This window comes from Vidua chalybeata, chromosome 1 (genome assembly GCF_026979565.1).
Source record: "Vidua chalybeata isolate OUT-0048 chromosome 1, bVidCha1 merged haplotype, whole genome shotgun sequence".
Lineage (NCBI taxonomy): Eukaryota > Metazoa > Chordata > Aves > Passeriformes > Viduidae > Vidua > Vidua chalybeata.
Window position 1 is genome coordinate 143,932,071 of NC_071530.1, and position 19,632 is coordinate 143,951,702.

At 39.9% G+C, this 19,632-nt stretch overlaps 1 protein-coding gene across 3 annotated transcripts in view; it reads right to left on the reverse strand.

The window, feature by feature from the left end:
- Positions 1-10,251, reverse strand: part of ASAP1 (ArfGAP with SH3 domain, ankyrin repeat and PH domain 1) — a 125,697-nt gene extending 115,446 nt beyond the window's left edge. The window contains exon 1 of one of the 3 annotated variants that reach the window (XM_053936113.1): positions 10,153-10,251. In XM_053936113.1, coding sequence (XP_053792088.1) covers positions 10,153-10,211 — 59 coding nt within the window. In that variant the 5' untranslated portion in view covers positions 10,212-10,251. Of the gene's footprint in view, positions 1-104; positions 157-10,152 lie in introns of those variants that run through there. The other 2 variants (XM_053936095.1, XM_053936103.1) reach the window with 2 other exon arrangements.
- Between the last annotated feature and the right edge of the window lie 9,381 nt (positions 10,252-19,632).

Genomic DNA, 19,632 nt, shown 5'->3' on the forward strand with positions numbered 1-19,632 from the left:
GCGGCGGGAGGGGAGCGGCGACCGCGCCGGGCTCAGCCTCTTTCCCCACCCGCGCCGACCGCCCCCCGCCCCGGCCGCTGCTCCCGCCCGCGTCGAGCACTGACTTGTGCGGGCTCGGGCTGCGCCCCCCGGGCGGGGGAGGCGGGGCCGGGCCGGGCGCGGCGGGGCCGCGGGGCCGCGCTGACGGGCACCGCTGACGGGCACGCGCCGCCCGCCGCCGCTACGCGCGACAACGAGGAAGCGGCTCCGCGCAGGCGCGGCCGGCGCTCCCCTCCCCCGGCCCCGCGGTTTCTGAGGGGGAGAGGCTCCCACTCTTTCGTTTTCTTATCATTAAAAAGGGCTTTTTGGTGGAAGCTGACAAGGTCGGGAGGTGCTGGGCTGCAGTGCTGTCCCTAAGCGCGAGAATGAGCTTCCCGTGCCTTCTGGCAGCGGGGAGGGACCCTGTCCGGCTCAGGCTGCGGGTCCGCTCCCTCTCCAGGGAACCCCCAGGGCGAGTCGGAGGGTCTCTTACTTCCTTTTTTCCCCTTCCTTAAGTCCGTCACAGCCGGTCGGAGCCCCATCCGCCGGTGATGTAGAGCCGAGGATTCGTGCAGCCACCGCTGAGGGAGCCACCCCTCTCGGCAGTCTTGACTGCATAGGTTTTTACGCTCTTTAGACTTAGTTAATTTTTAAGAAGTCCTGCTATTTAGAGAAGCCCTTGAAGCTGCTACTGCTGATTTTGCGTTACTAGTTCTGTGCCTGAGCCTTTCCAGAGCAGAGCTGTCTCAGTGCTGCCGTGGCCGGTTCGCACAGCCCAGCGCGGTGCCTCAGAACGGCGCTGGCCCGAGACCTGAACCGCGGGTTCACAGCCCTGTGTCTGCTCACAGGCAATATTTCTGAATAGTTAACATGTCCTCTATCCATTGTTGTATCATGTAACTCAGGGAACTGACACACAGACAGACTTTTTTTTTTTTTTTTTTTTTTTTTTTAAGCTTAGGTTTGGGGTCCCATATGTTCATTTCTAAAGAAGGCTAAGTCTCAGGAGGCTCAAGTAATTGTGGTCATCTGCTGCATCAGTGTGATTTATTTAGCCATACTGTGTGATTTCCTCCTGCTTATATTTGGGATTCTCTTCACAGAAGCTGGGCCATTCAGGAATGGTAAATATTCTCAAATCTGAACAATTGAGAATGAGTGATATTATATGGCTGTATCCATTTCAAAGGATTTTGTGTTCACTGTATAAGCACCTACCACATTACAGTGTGGTTAGACTTGTACATAGTTTTGTATGTGATTCTAACAAAATGCCTGTGCAACTCAAAAATAGTTTACAGTATCAACTACAAACTGCAATGCCTGAGTAAGGATAAAAAGGAGATACCTGATTTTAGTATACCCATTAAAAACTTATTTCTGTGCAGTTCTGTCAGCAAAAATATGACCAATACTGCTGAGCAGTGGTCCTGCCTGAACATGTTTCTGTGATTTCATCGCCTTAGTAGAAGCCCTCCATATGGCCATGTGATTGCTGCTGCTTCACGTGATCCAGCTTTCTGGCACAAAGGCTCTGAGCTCGTACAGATGATTGTTAAACGTCATGAGACTCTGAAAGGTAGAGTAGGCAAGAGGAGGAGGAAGCCAAGAAAAGAACTGTGTGGGAGCTACAGTGAAAAATGGATTTGGGAAAAAAAAAAATGAAGCACTGAAGAAGCAACGGGAGAGGTAGGAAGAAAATCAGTTGATGATCGTGTTCAAAAGAGCAGTGGAGGAGGAAGAGAGACCAAGAAGATAAAAATGGCTGGTGGCATCAAAAGAAGTATGGAAAGGAGAGTAAAGAACTGGCTGGGGGGTTGGGCCAGGGAAGAGCTGCTTGTAACATCCAAAAGAGCTGTTTTGGCCTAGCCTGCTTGGAAACTGGATGGGTGAGGGATATGGCCCAAGGGCCAAGCAGGGTCTGTGTGGTCATCCCCTGTAATTTCCTGCTGAACATCAATCATGGGCTGTCATACAGCTGTTCCTGGTGGTCCAAAGGTCAGCCACAGTGTTCACATTAGGAAGATTCCTGATCCCTCACCGGCAGATTTCAAGTGAGGATAAATCCATCACACTGGTGGATGGTTTAATTAATTGGGTACTCTCACTGTTAGGGTTGAATTGTTCTTCTTCAGGCTGAAGTTATTGAGCTTGACCATTAATCTCTGGATTGTAAAATAACCTCATCTGTTATCCCATACAAATCCCCCCAGAAACTGAACATATTGCTAAAGACATAATTTCTTTGATACTATTTTGTGAAAATTTAAACTACAGAGTTAAAGAGCATATTCAACTAAAAAAGGGAGCAGACAGGCCAGGGAAACTGGAGCAGTGAAGAGTGACAGAAGTGAAGGCAGAGCAGAGTAAATGCAACTAAGCTTTTGTGATTCCTCATCAGGGAAAAAAAGTTGTCTTCTAAAAAAACATATTAAATGTATAAGAAATAGAATGAATACAGAAAAATACTGGTAATTAAAGAGAATGGCACAAGGCCTAAAAATGAAAAAGGAAGATCATAGTTGCCTTTTGGTCTGTTTTTGACACTTCTGAAATTGTTTACTCTGCCAGAGAGAATACAGTGCTCTGTTTTCCTTTCAGCATTTCCGCTTCCCCTATTCAAATGTTAGTGAAGAAATTAGCCCCATAGGCATGACCCTTTTAGACTTGGATTATTTTCATTTAAACTCACTAGAAACAAGATCAGTTAATTAATGTGATGTTAATAAAAATATACTAGCTGCCTGTAAAAATGTGCTAATATTTAAACTAGTCAAATTATGTAAGTATTTCAAATAGCATTCAGTGAATTTTAGATTTAACCATGTTTCCTGTTTTGAATTGCGATCAGTATCTGAGATTCAATTCTAAATTTGTAAGATGCACCTCTCTATAAATTGTCACTGACTGAAATCACTGTTTCACTTCACAAATGTCAAAGAATAATCATCAGAGTGTGAAAGTTATATTTCACAGTGTCTGCTGTAACGCTGTCTTAGTCTGTGCTAGATCCTGGGTGAGGCTGTGCCACAGCCTTTTTCTCATTGAAGATTTGCCAATGAAGTTATGCTTATCTCAATCCTCTTGGTATTCTGAAGTGAAAAACATCTTGTCCATCCTGGACAAGGTAATGCCAGTGAGGATCATGCAAGCAGCACTGGAAGTCACTTACTCCTTACTGCTGATGCATTGCAGTCAAGGAAGTTGTGCTGTCTTGCCATCCCACCCAGTGATTCAGTCTACAAATCCACTTGATTCCCTGGCTTTTATTGTGATTGAAAACAGAAGAGTAAATTACAGAAGGCTAAGGAACATTGCAATGACTACCAACACAGGTGTTGAGCAATGATAGTATTCTTCATTTTATAGTATTTTGGACAGCTTATTTTTAGATTGAGGTCATCAGTTCATTCACAGGAGCTGAGCAGGAGTGAACAGGTGATGATGTTGTCATCACTGTGAACTTTGCAGCATGACCAGTATGTGCCAGAGGTGAAAAGCTATATGGCACTTACACAGCTCTTCACATCATCAATGCAATTAACTATTGAAACCACACAGCAATGAGGTAGAGAACAGCAAGATTGTTTCCACTACAGATAAGGAGCCAGATAGATGAGCTTGTGGCCCTGCTGTGTTTGTGGCTGTCTAGCTTGAGTCATGCAAAGTCAGCTCTTCAGGGTATCAACACCTCATCTAGGCTGAAGCTGGTGGTGAATCTCCTGTGGGATGTGATTATGCTGCCTACAGATAGCAGCCCCAGGACCATCCTGAGGTCACACTTCCCTGCTGCATAGGAAGCAAACTCACAGATGCGAACTCCGGTGTGGTTGCTGCTTTTGGAAACAAGCTTGACCCGAGTCCCTGGCTGAGCACCAGTGTGTTGTCAAGCATGCTCAGACAAGCATGCTGCCTCCAGGGCCATTTGCAACCTCTCAGTGTGTCATTGAAGTGAGTTGTTAGCTGGAGAAGGAAATCACTGCACACATCGGTTCAGTGCAGCGACTCCTGTTTAGTGCAGGTGTAGTTATGGCAAGATCTCACATGTTAAATTCAGGGGGTTTTGATTCCCAAGTATGAACATGATGATGCCTTTTTGCAAATACAGGTTTACAACTACACTCATTTCTTGACTTGCAAGGTTTTCATCTTGGCTATTACTGCAGATAAAAGTGCTGATTTTATAGTATGACAGACAGTAGTGTTTAATTAAAACATCAAATCATTGAAATGCACATGCTTTTCTTAGTAAGCTATATAGTTGTTCTTTTTATGCTCCTTAGCATCTCCACAAACATGGAGAGTGTCACCAGCTCAACAGCAAATAGCAACAGAAGTAGTGTGCTAAAATGCATAAGGAAAATATCCTTAGGCTATGTTTCTCTACTATACTGCTATCCTGAATACATTTGTGGTTTTATGTTAGACTCATCCATTTCAGCTAAACACAGCAGTAAGGAGTACTTCCCATCCTCTTTCTGATCCTAACTATCTTTATGAGATCATTGTATGACAACAGACATCCATGGCATCCATGGTTAATACCTCAGAAAGCTGATTTGAGGTTCCCTGAAAAAACATCTATATGGTAAGTTGCCGTTCCTACATTTTTATAGTTTTACTTTCAGATAACTTCTAAAAAAGTTAATGGGAAAGGCTTATTTAAATTTATGGCCATAATACTAGAATATCCACAAATATTTCTGAATATCAGCTCTTTTCATATGAGTTGGATGCTGGGCTTAGGGCATAAAAGAAGCTTCAAATTAACAAGAATCTCAGCAGGATGAATTATGCTTTTGGTTTTGGAATATCTCACGTGCTAAAACTCAGTAAACTTTTTTTTCTTAATGGAACTCTCAGTTTTGTTTTGCAAAGTAAAACCACCCCATTTATGTAAGGACAAGTAACATGATCACTTTGTACTTCAGCAGGAAATGTTTAGTCAGGAGGCGTTTCACCTCCAGGAGCTGTGTCCTCTCAGAGGATGGTTGGACAGCTGACAGCCTTGCACGAAATGTAACAACTACATATTTTGACCTGCAGCATGCTTGCATGTTTAAGATCACATAAGTGCATGATGTACTCACAGGAAAAGGCAAAGTCTATTTTAAACACTGAAGCCTACATCACACATTGTGACTGGTGCTAATTTGCTTGAAGGGAACGTACATGGTAAACTGCAGAGTGTTTCTACTTGAGGAAGAAGGCTGTTGGCTTTGACATTTGCAAACAAACCTTTGAAATTATTATGTTACAGGGACTGAATAATCAGGTAACTTTCAAGTAAAAGAAAACTTCTTGCTTATTTCACACTGTTGAACATGAAGAAGACCAAAATCCAGGTCCAGCAAACATGCTGATTGCAATTCCGTGTTTTTTATGGGACAGTATCTGCTAATGTGGCTTATGAACTTCATTAGCTGTGTCAAGAATTTGTGCTGCTGCTGTGACTGTGTTGAATGCAAGAATCAGCTGATTTCAATTTTAATACTGGCATCTCCCATCATTTGTCTTCATCTCATATTTAAAATGAGATAGCAAATGTCTCAGAAACTACATGTTATTTTAAAAACCTCTTAGCACTTACAATAGTGGCTTAAACAGAAGGTTCTTTTTGCTTTCTTTTAATATTAAAATGAGAGCAAAAAGAGAGCCCATTGTCTTCTCGTTATAAATGGCATTTTAGTAGCATTAAGATCTTGTGGTTTTAACACTATGTGGACAAAATGAAAAAAGATTAAATCAGACCCACAGAAATATTTTGCTGAATTATATATTTTGCATCTTATTTTTGTGAATGTCCTGGGCAAATAGTTTGGCTGAATGATAAAGAAGCTCAAATAACCATCTCAAAGGACAGCTGAAAATAACAGTACTGAAAATGAAGTGCAGCATTGAGTTACACAAGATTAAGCTGACTAATCTGCTGATTCAGTTTTGCCTTTGTTTTTTTGGTTTTGTCATGCAAGATCAAGTGTCTAGCAGACAAACACATAATGGCATTCCAGGCTCCCAGTAACAACAACAAGCCATGGGCTGTTCCCCTGCCACCTTTGCATTTTCCAAAGAGAAAACAGCAAAATGCTCACCTGCAGCAAGAGACAGCAGGCTCAGGATAGATATACTCTTTTTCTTGTTACAGGTATGCTGAATTTGGTAATTCTATTTCACAGATGTTTTTTGTTAGAGATGATCATTTAAGAAACCTTACTTCAGTTCATAGGAAGTACAAAAATGCATATGAAGGGTCTGGAGGGAAGCCATACAAGGAGCAGCTGAGGTCACTTGGGTTGTTCATCCAGGAGAGGGGGAAACTGAGGGGAGACCTCATTGTGATCTCCAACATCCTCACAAGGCAAAGAGGAGGGGCAGACACTGATCTCTTCTTTCTGGTGCCCAGAGACTTGACCCAAGGGAATGGCTGGAACTTGTGTGAGAGGAGGTTTAGGTTGGATATTTGGAAAAGGTTTTTCCCCCAGAGGGTGGTTGGGCACTGGAACAGGCTCCCCAGAGAAGTTGTCACAGCCCCAAGCCTGACAGAATTCAAAAAGCACTTGGACAATGCTTTTAGACACATGGGATTCTTGGACATGGTCCTGTGCAAAAACAGGAGTTGAAAGGAGTGACATTATGGTCCCTTCCAGCTCAGGATATTTTATGATTCTATGATTCTGTGTGTCAGGAGACAACAGATTCAAACACAGCTCTTACAACATCTACAGAATATAAAAGCACAGTAGTATATTCTTCTATATGGGCTGGTTTTTGGACAGTTCAAAGATATCAAACTCTTTTGAGTGCTGATGGACAAGAAAACTGTCAGTGGAACCACTCGCAGGTTTGATGTTAACCCTTACCCAGGTGAAAATAGGACCCTGCTCATTACTTACAGAGGTGGTCAGGCAAGAACTGCCAGCCCTGAGGGAGGTGGTGTTCCAGCAGTACCCACCATCACTGCACTGCTGAGGCTGAGGAGCATCTCAGGGAAACCTGGGCACGGTTGTCCTTGCATTCCTGACACTGAGCAAATCTTTGAAGGATTGTTGGGAAGGGCACTGCAGACATGTTGGCAGAAGAGCAGGCTGTTCCAGTGGGATTGCAAAGGACAAGATGAAGGCAATATGTCATGAAGGGATACTCTGATTGAAATGAGAGAAATAAGAGTCCTTCCAAAGAAGGAGTCATAGTAGCTGGATGCTTTTTTTTTTTCTTTTTTTTTTTTTTTTAATATGAGAAATAGCAATGACTAAAATCAGAGTGTGATACTGCAGAAATGAACATGTTGCCGGGCAGCTGGCATAGCAGGCTCTCCAAAATAAAAAGAGAATGAAATAAAGATTCAACCCACATTGCAAACATTTCAATATTTTCTCTTTCCCTCTGGAAACGATATGGCTGTGTCATTACCAGGCATGTACTCTGGTTCTAGTGAAGCTGCTAAATGTATGCTGATGGCAACATGAAGTGTTTTGTCTGCAGTAAAAATGAAGGTTCAGACCAAATGAACCTGTGAAGCAGTTGGAGAATGAAATAAAGGCTCTGTAGACCTGGGATCATGTCCTTGAGCTGCCACTCATGACTCTGACATGGCAACTGATCTCTGTGTGCATCATTTCTCTATCTGTGGAATGCAGACAATTACATTTCTTTTTCAAGGTGAAAGAACACTGGGCTTTTTCAGCTGAATACTGCTGTATCAGAACTAAGTATTTTTTATATATATTTTATTGTAAGAGTTTAAAAAAGTAGCTGAGGGATGAGGCTGACTCTCAGTCCAAACAATTTTGTCAGCACTTTTTCTTACAGACAAAAAGGTTTGGCAGGTAAATGAAAGGGTTCTTTCTACTAGTTGTAATGCTGTAAAAATATAAATCAGAAAGATCGGGGTTTGTGAGGGACTCCTCCCTCTATATTATAGTTTTATTAGCATTATTTTGTGGAAAAAGAGGGACTAAGACCTCCATGATAATAAACAGAAGTCATTAGCAAGCTTTGCTAAAACACAGTTTGCAGATGGGAATGTGTATGGGCCTACTAAGTTAAGTGCTAGCTTATAGTGTTGTCTCTGCATACTTTATTTCTCATAATTTTCTAAATAGCATCTCATTAGAGAAAGGCTGGAAATAAATCTGCAGATGTTGGATGTTATAAAAAAAGGTCCTTGCAGCCACTGAACATGTTAGCACATCTGTGTTTCCCTTATATAAGCTACTGTTTTCAAGGATGCATCACTTGACCAGACTCTAGACTTGAAAGTAGCATAAGAAATTTTCAATTCAGGAGTGATGCCTTTTGGGTTTGACTATGTTTATTTTGTTTGCATATTTGTTTGTTTTAGTAAGGAAATCAGAATGTTTAATGATACATAAGATCTGAAATAATTTGAAGCATGTCTCCTTTATGCTCAAGCAATATTACTCATATTTAAAATTATGGTTTGCGGGTTTTATTAATGTAGATGTTTGAATGTTGCAGTCATAAGGTTCTGGTAAAACCCAGGATGACAGATAACTATATGGAAGTTTCTGGAAACTAGTCTTGCTGTGTGTACCAAATTTCTGTTGGGCCAGTGTTCACATGGTGCTAAATGAAATTTAGCAGTGCAGAATTTCAGTCTAGAGGTCCATCCCAGCAGCTCCCTTTGCTGATTACTCATTTGCTTCTACTTTTAACCACTGAATTTGAGCTTGCAGCATCCTAACTTAACTGGTGCTCCATTGACTACTGTAGAGGGTGACCATCTGCTCATCTGTTCTGCCTCTAAGGATTTTTTTTAAAGCAATGCTGATCTCAGAAAATTTGAAAGGGCGGCAGGAAAGATGTCAAAAATCTTCAGCTCCTAAAAGTTTTGCGAGAAAATAAAAATGAGCAGGGGAAAAAATGTTTCTTGCTCCTATGTATAGGAAAGGCTCACTGTCACTTTGTTCTTTGTCAAGTTGATCAGTGTGAGAGGAAGATCCCCTAAGTGTCCCAGTCATGGGAAGAGTTTCAGTGATGGTTTGCACCTCCTCAGGAGCTTCATCAAGACACAGATCTGTAGGAAATTTTGTTTCATTAACTTCAGGGATGTTAGCACTACTTATTTTCTTGTTGGTGGTTGAATTTCCTTCAAGGAAATCTAGGAGCAGTAGGACATAAAAATGGAAGTGCCATTTCAAAATCAAATAGGAATGTCCAGCTTAATAGCACTATATTTTTTAAAATATGACTGTTTGACTTCTGAACTCTTGCTTATTTAAGACCTCGTGGACTCAAAAAGGAAAAGTATGTGCAGCCATGTGACAAAGCAAATGCTCCAAAGGAGGATTTATTCAGTTTTGAGAAGATCAGCAGCAGTGATTCACCCTCTTGGCTGGTCTGGAGTGCAATATGGTGAACTGATTCCCCCAGGGAGGAAGAAAGGATGAAAGTCCCACACTGCTCTGTGGTCACACAGGGAGCAGTGACTTGTGCCAACGTATCTCCAGCCCTTGCATCCAGTACAAAGAAAACTTCAGCCTTAACCATCATTATTGTTGTTGTAGGGGATTCAAGTCAGGCAATCCAAATGTAGCTTTTAGTGGTTCAGTGAAAGAGAATGAAAACTTTAAAGCAAGAGAACTCACCATCCAGAGACTGAATAAGCAAAAAGCATATTTAGACAACTGTGTGCTATTCAGCACTTCACATCATGCCAAGAAGAGAGTCCCTCCTCTTTCCAAGCCCCCACACAAATCTTGCTATAGATTTTTCAGGCTGATCTGAGAAATTTGTTGTTTTCAAAGTTAAAACAACATCAGTTACCAGATCTAGATGAGTTGAAAAGAGTTACAGTGTCCTTTGTATACCCTGCCCTCCTCATCTAGCTTTGAAATCTATGAAAACAAAGCAAACTATGTAATAAATATTACTGTTTGTTCCAATAATTGCTCAGGTGGTCAATGCTTTGTAAGGATTTACTGATTTATTGGGACTTTTGATTCTTGAAAGGCAACAGTTAGACTTTTTCTGAGGAACACCCACTGTAGTAAATTCTGAAGTGGCATTAAGCAGAAAAAACCCTACTGGCAGGTATTAGAATTGGTAAAACATCTGGTCTGCTTTTTACTCCTTAAACTAGTTATTTATATTTATGTCTTTTGTCTTTCTTACCGATTCCATAGTGAATCTCTTGAAGAAAAACTTGAAAGCCTGGATGCTGAAGATCTCATGTCTCATCTGTCACAACCAGAAACCTACCTAGAAGAGGAGAAAAGATCAAGTAAGTAAAACTGACCAAAGCTATGGGACTGACAAAGTTGCTTATTTAAACAATCAATTTGAAACAATGTGTCTTAATTCTTCAGTGGTGGAAATTTATCTTCCATTATTTGATTGCTGCATTTGGCATTTGTGAGTTTCACTGTGGTAAACAGTTCCATTAGAAATTCCCTGATAAATAACACCTTGTTAAAAATTGCTAGAGGAGAGCTTCATTTAGCTGGCTGGGAAAACTCTCTGTCTAACTCAATGTGGCAACTACTCAGTCAGCTGCACTGAGTGCAGTGCTGGTAAGGTCTTGCTTGTCCAAGCTGTCTGACACTTCAGAAGACCCTGATTTCTGACATAACTTCAGTCTAACCATTCAAGCTGAAAATTTCAATGTCAGGTGTATGCACCAGACTGATCTTTTTTGGAAGATGGAGATAAGATCTGAAGGATAAAGAGACTGGGAACAAGAAGTGTTCTGACAGGACATAATCCTGCATGTGGGAGAGGGCAGGAGGGTGTGGGGAGACAGTCATGGCAGGATATGGACAAGTGGTCTCACAATTTTTCATCAGGTTTTTCTGCCACTATATTGCATATTCTTTCCAGTTTAAGATTGTGTTGCTGTGGGGAAAGGAAGGTGCTAGACATGCTGCAGAGCCCTGAGCAGGTGAGTAGGGCTGGCACATAGCTTTCAGTTTGGGACATTCTGGGCTGACCTTCATGTTTGGTCCAAAGGTACAAGCTGGAAAAAGATTAGCAGGGGCTTGAGGCCAGATATTGGTGCTGAGAAGGAGAGTACTACACAGAAGCCATTGCCATGAGATGGTAAATCAGGGAGGCTGGGACAAGCCCCAATGAATCAGAGAGATGTGGACTGCATGAGCTGGCACATGGGAGAGGTGACAAGGACCCATAAGGATAAGATCAAAAAGAGGGGCCCAGGCAACAGGGGAGTGGGGAAGAGGCCATCCCCAGATTACACTCTTTGATTAACCAGTCTGCCCATTTTCATTCGAGCACATCACTTTATTCCTTGATTCCATGAGGAAAAACACAAGTCCTTCTCTATGAGTATTTTTTTTAACCTTCTGCCTAAGAGAAGCTTTGTTACGCCTTTTGACCTATTTCCCCAGAGACTGCTGTAGTTTGTTTATGGGGTTTGTCCTGTTTGTTTTGTGTTTCCAGATATGTCATGTGGGTCTGGAGGTTTTCCAACCCTTAACATTAAAAATAACATAGAATAATCCCTGTCTCCAAGACATATGAGATCCAATTAAAAATTGCAACATACAAGTTTTTTGATAGTATGATCTCTTTTCCCTTCTGTTTCTGAGCCTTTAGGATACTTTCAAGTGATGTTGTTAAGAGCTCTTTTATTATTAAGAGGGTTAGACATCTTTTTTTACCAGCAGACTTCAGATTTTTACCTGCTGCCTGGAAAAGATCTGAGATTTTACCAGGTATGCCACCAGCTTGGTAGCACAGGAGGAGAAATGGCTATGGTCTCTGCTCATAAGGAGGAGATGTGTCCTTTGATTTGAAGGCCAAGAGGAGGAGTATCTGCCTCAAATCAAGAATATTTTGCTTGAATATTGAGTTACATGCCGGAAAAAGTTGTTAGAAGGCAGTCCTGGCACTGCACTGTGTTTTTGTGGATTGGGAAAGGCATCTCCTGGCAGACAACTGAGTACCACCATCTTACAACAAACCAATAGCCACTGGCAACCCTGGAGGTGACTCAACCCATGATGATGTCTGCTGTTTCTTTAATTTTACAGCACACCTCTTCCTTTTAATTATATTATTCATCTCTGTAGGGAAAAAAGTCACCATCATAATAGGTTTATGTTATTAAAATCAAAGCAAGAAATAAAAAATATATAATGGCTCATTATTTTCTAAATTGGATGCTGACCTAAGTTTACAAGTAACTATGATTGACATTGGACTAAATTTTAAATGGATGGCAATTTATTTTTCATAAGTCTAAAAAGTGACACAATCTCTTTATGTCTGCTATAATAAACTACTGAATATTATTTAATTGCTCATTTGCTATAAGTGGCATTATGAGCATTTTTGGTTACATCTCATTGGTTATAGAATGATTATGTTCCCGTTCTACGTCTCCTACTCATTTTGGGGCCTATTGATACAAGAGTCATCAGCAAATAAATAAAATAGCAAAGAAATACAGAGAAATATTTATAAAGAAATCAAGTTGGTTGAAGTTATCATCACTGAGTGATGAGAAACAATACTCAGAAGGAAACATATGTGGCTCTCCTAGAGAGGAATGGTGGCCTAGTGATGAAAGTGCTCATGTGAGTTCAACACTGACTCAGTGACCTTGGACAATTTATTAGGGCATCATTCAGATGGCAAATTCCTCAAGCCATATACCCATTAGTGTCATTTATCTGGGTAAAGAGTCTTTTGAGGCTAAATACAGCTTTTCTGAAACCCTTGACCTGATGACAGTAGTAGAATTTGGACTGTGTCAAGATGGCATTTTGACTCTTCATCTCACCCCCTCAAAAAAACAAAACCAATGCTCCCCAATTGTCCTTGGCAAAGTGGAGGTAACATTACCAGATTTGTGGAAAATCCTTATATATGACAGTATGTGAGTGGGAGCAGGGAGTGGATATGAAATATAAAAGCCCAGAACATATAGAGAACAATGAAAATTGGAGAAATATGATTGCCTTTCACACAGGAACACCTACACCTGAAAAGAGAAAGTCAAGTGGGGCTTAAGGAAGGAGGGGGCCTAACTGAGAACAGGGTGACATTAATGGCAGCTGGGTGGGAATTCGACATGATACAGTAATACAATAGCAGATTCTATTAGTCCTTAGATGAGGAAAACATTTGTTCTTGTGCCTAGTTATAAATACATACAATTATATTGGATTAATTGGTAGAATCTAAGTGCTTGACTAATCCTAATGCTTAACTAATAAGTATAATGAGTTCAATCCCTTTATTTTTAAGGTTTTAGAACAGGGTAAATGTTGTGGAAAGCTAATGGATTCTCAGGAAGAGAATATAAAAATTGCCAATGTATTGGGTAATAATCAAGAAAAAAATATGCAGGGATTTTGCAGAGGAGAGGAAAATATCAGGAAATATTTTTTACATGCTTTAGTTACCTGCATTTGATATTGCTTAAACTCTGTGTGATTTCATGCGTAAGTAATTTAATGACCTATTTTATCTTGCTTTTTGTTTTAGAGGACTTTTTTTTTCTTTCATAATAGACTATATGACCTGAGTAACAATAATATAAATCCATATTTTTTCATGTCTAATGACTATTTTAGGGCAAATACTAGCCAGCCAATTTTCTCATATTACTGAACTAGGGTTAGCCTAATTAGAAAAACTCAAACAAGCAAAAGTTAATATTGTTTCTACAGTCACTGATACAATAACAATAGTAGTTGTGCACCACCATGCTGAAAATCAACTCCTTTTATGTCCAAACAATAGTGTGAATCACAGAAATCTGACCTTGATATACAAATGTGATCGTGTAGTAATTATAGCTCTTGTGCTTTCTGTATAAACAGACTACTTCATCTGGAAATGCTGTAGGGTACTTCTTCATTCTGCAATTTGCAGCTAATGACTGAGCAGAAAGCTTTTATATCCCAAAAAGCTTTAAAATAAAGCAGGTAGAAAAATCTTATTTCCCATAAATGAAAAAAATAAGCTGGTTATTTGAACAGCAGTGAATCAAATAATTGTTCTGTCTATGTTCTGTTGAAAAGCAGATATCACGTATTTAAAGATTGGCCTCAAAATCACATTTTGCAAACGTTATTAAAGACACTTTCATGGTCAAAATATGGAACTAAATTACTCAGTCCAAGTGGTAACTGACATGTTCTTTAACAAATGTGAGGTTAATAAAAATATCTTTCATTTCATGCCAAAATCTGCTTGTTCTGTTTGTGTCTGTGTTGGTATCATCCAAACAGGATGTGACAAACGTATGTTCTTTGGCTTTGCCCTAATCCATGATTTGGATAACACTATTAAGATGTGGTCTAACAAACTTCAGGGAAGCAAGTCTGAGGATATTTGTCTGTGGACTTGATTTTAGTATTACCTCAGCAATAGATGCTCCACCCTGACCTCATGAATTAGCATTATGTGTTTTCAGTGCTTCCATAAAAATATATGGTCAAAGTATTAGCATGCTTATAGACATAGGCTGAATCCTGAAAGAAAACAATTGTGGGAAACTAACCTACCACAGAGCCCAGGAGTGACCCTGAAGGGCTCAGTGACATCCTCTTGATGATGAGTCCCCACTTATGAGGGTTTCCAAGAATGTCAACTGCTCAGATTTTAATCTATTCAATCAATACAGTGGTGACTTTGGAGATTTCTAATTTCTTAATCAAATTTTTGTTTAATTCCACAAGTGCTACCAAAGTTCATAAGTAATACATAAGTAGTATAGATTTTTCTTTTCCCCAGGAAAATTTAAAACCTGAAAAAATATCAAGATAGCTTTCTTGAAATAAAATGTATTTTCCTTAATTCCATCCTGATTGGTATGTAATGAATAATGAAAAAGTAATAAATTGTATTATTTTTCTCTGATTCTTTATAAATAATACCTGGAATTAACAATTCCAGTATTTTGCACTGGATTGATGTCAAGTTGAGAGGGTTATTAATCCTCAGGTCATTACACCAAACTTTTAAATATATTGGCAAAGTATGAAATTTCTTCTATTCATCTTGAAATACCCTCGTGTTTGAATATGTATGGAAAATCAACTTAAAAATTCAGACCTTTTCTTGCATGGTGCTTTTAGAAATAGCAACTGATTTAAAAAGAATCTAGTTTTAGGAGATGGTTATTACTGTTAGAATGGAAATTAGTTCTCTGTCTCATGTGATATAATTGTCATATGGTTATGAAATGATCATGGATGGGCTGTGCAGGTGCTATAGAACAGTGGTTTGGAATTCATGCTGCAAAACATAATTCTAAGACTGAACAGTTTTTTACTGTAGGATTTTTTAGCACATTGCCAAAGAGGGCCAGTGGGCTCAAGGGTACTTGTTTGTTCATTTTCTGCAGTCTTGTTCAGAGGTGAGTTTTCTTTAAGACTCAGATGACAAAGATTTGTGTAAGTATTTTGACTGAACGGCTTTCTAGTCTTTGCAGCCTGTGTTTTATTATTTGTCTAAGGGCTTCAGGATGGTGGCATTGTGAGTTAAATCTCCCTGTATCCATTTAAGAGTGACCTTTTTATCACTTCCAACTATATCCATCAGCTGTTTCTTGGGCTCAGGGAAGAATTTTCATTTTGTGGTGGCAGCACCTAATCAGTGTCTGCTACCCAGCTTCAGACCTCTGCAGGGCTTTCACTGATCTTGTCGAGGGTATTTTTTTATATTTGATGACAAGGTTGCCATTTGGAGTCGAAGATTTTGAGTTACTTATAATCCACTTCTGAAAACTGTGAGGGGCTAATAACACACAAGAGTGCTTCCCACCTTCCCTGTATGATTAGTCACTGCCTAATTATTTACTTAGTAAAAAGTTTATAGCAAAACTGTTGGCTGTATTGAAGATCAATCAACTGTCTGAGTTTTTAGAAAGGAGTCATTATTAAAATTAGAAACTAAACCTAGTACATCTGTGTTAAGGATCAAATCGTCTCTGCACAAAAAGCTGGGTGCATTTGAACCTTTGATGTCCTTCCTACAGCAGCTTTTCTACCCTGAGTTGGTAGCACTCAGGCAAAGCAAGCACCACACCTCCTACTTCCAGCCTTCATCGATTCATCAAGCACCCATGAGGTCATGCATTGTCCTGGTGTCTGAACACCTCACAGAAGTTAATATATTTGGTATATATTTGTAGGATGGCTACAGCAGACTGAAGACAAGACCATCAGGCTCCAGTTTGTGACAGCCCCACTTTTCTTGATACAGCTCTGTCCTTCACAGTGCCGTGTTTGTCATTTCTTCCTCTTTGACATGCACCAAGCGGTACCACTCTTCTACTTAACAGCCCTGTGAAAATGTAATTTATTTTGGCTCAGTAATACCTCTAGCCATCCTGTCCTTCATCAGAGTGCAGAACTATCAAAGTGTCTGTAGAGAATTTCCCAAAATACAAGGCATATAGAAACCTCAGTATAGGCATAGAAAGATGTTCCTAAATATTCTCTTCAGGTCTGTATCTACCCATACAGTGAGTCATGCCCAGATCCATGAGCATGGGTATTTATGTCTTTGAAATCATGTGTCCTATCTACACAGAAAAATGAGATAAATTCAAAAGTTAGTGACAGAACAGAACCTTTACAACTTAACCCAAACTCAGTACATGTAAATGGGAATCTTTACCTCTGCTTAAGTGAGCTCTGACTCAACTTTTAGACTGTAAAAGTGGGATGTATCTGACAAAGTGTCTTTGCCTTGGCTGTTCACTCTAGACTCCTTTCATCGTGACTGATGATATGGTCAACATAGACAGCTGAAAGTAGGTTGCATCTCACCTCATCCTACAAAAGTAGAAGTTTAAAACAGATATAATAGAGTAGATGTCTATAAAATCAGATGAATCACAGGCTAAACTGCTTCTTTCATCCTACTGACTAAAAGAGAGAGTAGGGTGCTGATTCCAGACGTGAAGACCTGCTCCAAAGATGCAAAGATGCAGGGCCTTCTTATTTCTGCCTGAACCATACCATGGGCAGGTATAAGATTGTACCTGTAATTCTACAGTCAGGAAGAGACATTAGGAGGAAGAAAACAAATGAAAAACAGCTCAACCTTTCAATGGAAAACAACAAAAAAAAAGTTGGTGCATTGTCATGGATGCTGACATATTTTCCAGTGGCAATCTAAAGGGAAGTTGTACTGATCTTTCAGAATTTGTTTGATAGAAGTAACACAAAAAACCCACAATAAAATTATATGTTGTAATGTAAGTTTTTTTTTTTTTTTACAAAAATCTGAAAAATAACCTATTTTTTCTGTTTCATTTGTATCAGTTTCCTGCTCAACCTCATGTAACACTACTTGGGCTGCCTGTCTTGGTAACAGCATGAATTTATACCAAGACAGAAGTAAGCAAATCATACAGTTTTCAAGAAGGTGGGAAAGTATTGAAACTGAGTGTCTCCAGGCCTTGAGGGCAGGTAAAAATGTGAAATAAATAACACATTGTATTTTCTAAATAGCTCCTGTTATTTAATAAAGTGCTTAATAAAAAATGAATATTACCAGCGCATTAATTAGTTAAACTGGCGGATGAGTTCCTAATATCTCTGCAAATGACAGTAAGATGAGTATTTTGGATGCACTCAGATCGGGTTAGCTCATATTATAAAAAGGACAGATGTGCATGGTGGATATATGAAGGTTTCTTCTGCCCTTCTGCAGCTGTGGAGCTGATCTGCTTGCTTCGTGAATATTTACTTACTTACTTACCAAGAGAGAGAGAGAGAGAGAGAGAGAGAGAGAAAGAAGGAAAGAAAGAAGGAAAGAAAGAAGGAAAGAAAGAAGGAAAGAAAGAAGGAAAGAAAGAAGGAAGAAGGAAGAAGGAAGGAAGGAAGGAAGGAAGGAAGGAAGGAAGGAAGGAAGGAAGGAAGGAAGGAAGGAAGGAAGGAAGGAAGGAAGGAAGGAAGGAAGGAAGGAAGGAAGGAAGGAAGGAAGGAAGGAAGGAAGGAAGGAAGGAAGGAAGGAAGGAAGGAAGGAAGGAAGGAAGAAGGAAAGAAAGAAGGAAAGAAAGAAAGAAAGAAAGAAAGAAAGAAAGAAAGAAAGAAAGAAAGAAAGAAAGAAAGAAAGAAAGAAAGAAAGAAAGAAAGAAAGAAAGAAAGAAAGAAAGAAAGAAAGAAAGAAAGAAAGAAAGAAAGAAAGAAAGAAAGAAAGAAAGAGAAAGAAAGAAAGAAAGAAAGAAAGAAAGAAAGAAAGAAAGAAAGAAAGAAAGAAAGAAAGAAAGAAAGAAAGAAAGAAAGAAAGAAAGAAAGAAAGAAAGAAAGAAAGAAAGAAAGAAAGAAAGAAAAAGAAAGAAAGAGAAAGAAAAAGAAAGCTATTTCAAGGGCAATTATCTAAATGAGCTGGAGAAACCTGGGATGACTAAGTCCCCAATCTCTGGAGAATTTGCTCTGAGGTCTTTGATGAATTTTAAAATGGTATTACATTCTAGATTTTAATAACATAACCTTTCTCCTCTTCTTCTGGCTCTAGGCAACTGTTGTTAAGTCCATTTTTCACTAAAGCCTAAGAAAGACAAGTGAATAAGGCCAAGTCTCTAACCACAGCACTGCAGATCTACTGGGCTGCAGGGAGCAGGCAAGAAGGGCGGTGTGTTCATTACCTTCGACATCGCGCCTGCCGAGGAGGGCCTTTGATCTGTCCTGCTACAGGTCTGTTTCACTTTGAGTTCAGCAAATTAATTGAAGGGGAAAGAGTTTTCAGTATCTCTAGCACAATCAGTGACAATTTATGCAGCTTTGGTTTCCTTCATCTGATACATTAATGAACCAAGTCTGGGTCTTGACAAAACAAGTGACATCTCTGATTAGAAAAACCACCAGCACCAGCGGGAAATGTTGGTCCCCATCACTGGTTTACAGTTTTAAGTTGGTTTCTTCAGTGAGCTGTTCTTGAAGTGTAAATGTTTTGCTGCTTGTGGTTGGAGTCACAAGCAAATCTGGCAGTGAAATACCAAATCGAGGGTAGATTTAGAGAGCCTTAGTCCCTGGGGAAATTCAAAAGCCTGAGTCAGAGCCCATATGTGTCTTCAGCCAACATTTGAAGGGCTGGACACTTAAAACTGGGATTATAGGAGAAGACACAGTAAGAAGGAGGCACCTAAACCACCTAAGAGGAAACATGAGAGGTGCAGCTGGGCTTTGAGCAGAGCCTTAGGGAACTGAGGGATATCAGTCTTTGCAGCAGACCTGTAATCATGAATCTACCCCTGAACGTGGGAACTGAAATCATCCCTCCTTATCTTGTAAAAGTGCAATGCTCCTGTAACACTTGAGAAGTTTGTGGCATTGTGTAGCAGGAAGGTTCTGTGTTCATTCCCCTCCCCTGCCTGAATGGGACCAGAATTTCCAGCCAGTGCCTATCCTCTACCACAAGACCCTGACATCACTCTGCAAGGCCTAGAAATTGTTAATAGTTGCAAAACAATCAAGTTAAATCTTCCTTTGTGAAAAACAAAACCAACACCACAGAGCCCTGTGAATATATCTCAGATTTTTTCCGGGGAACATCTGATCCAATTTAATTCAGTAGGTCCCTTTCCAGCCATTAATCTCCAGCCAAATTTTGTTTTTAATTTTATTGAACATCATGATTTACTGCACAGCTCTCTGTTCATTATTACTT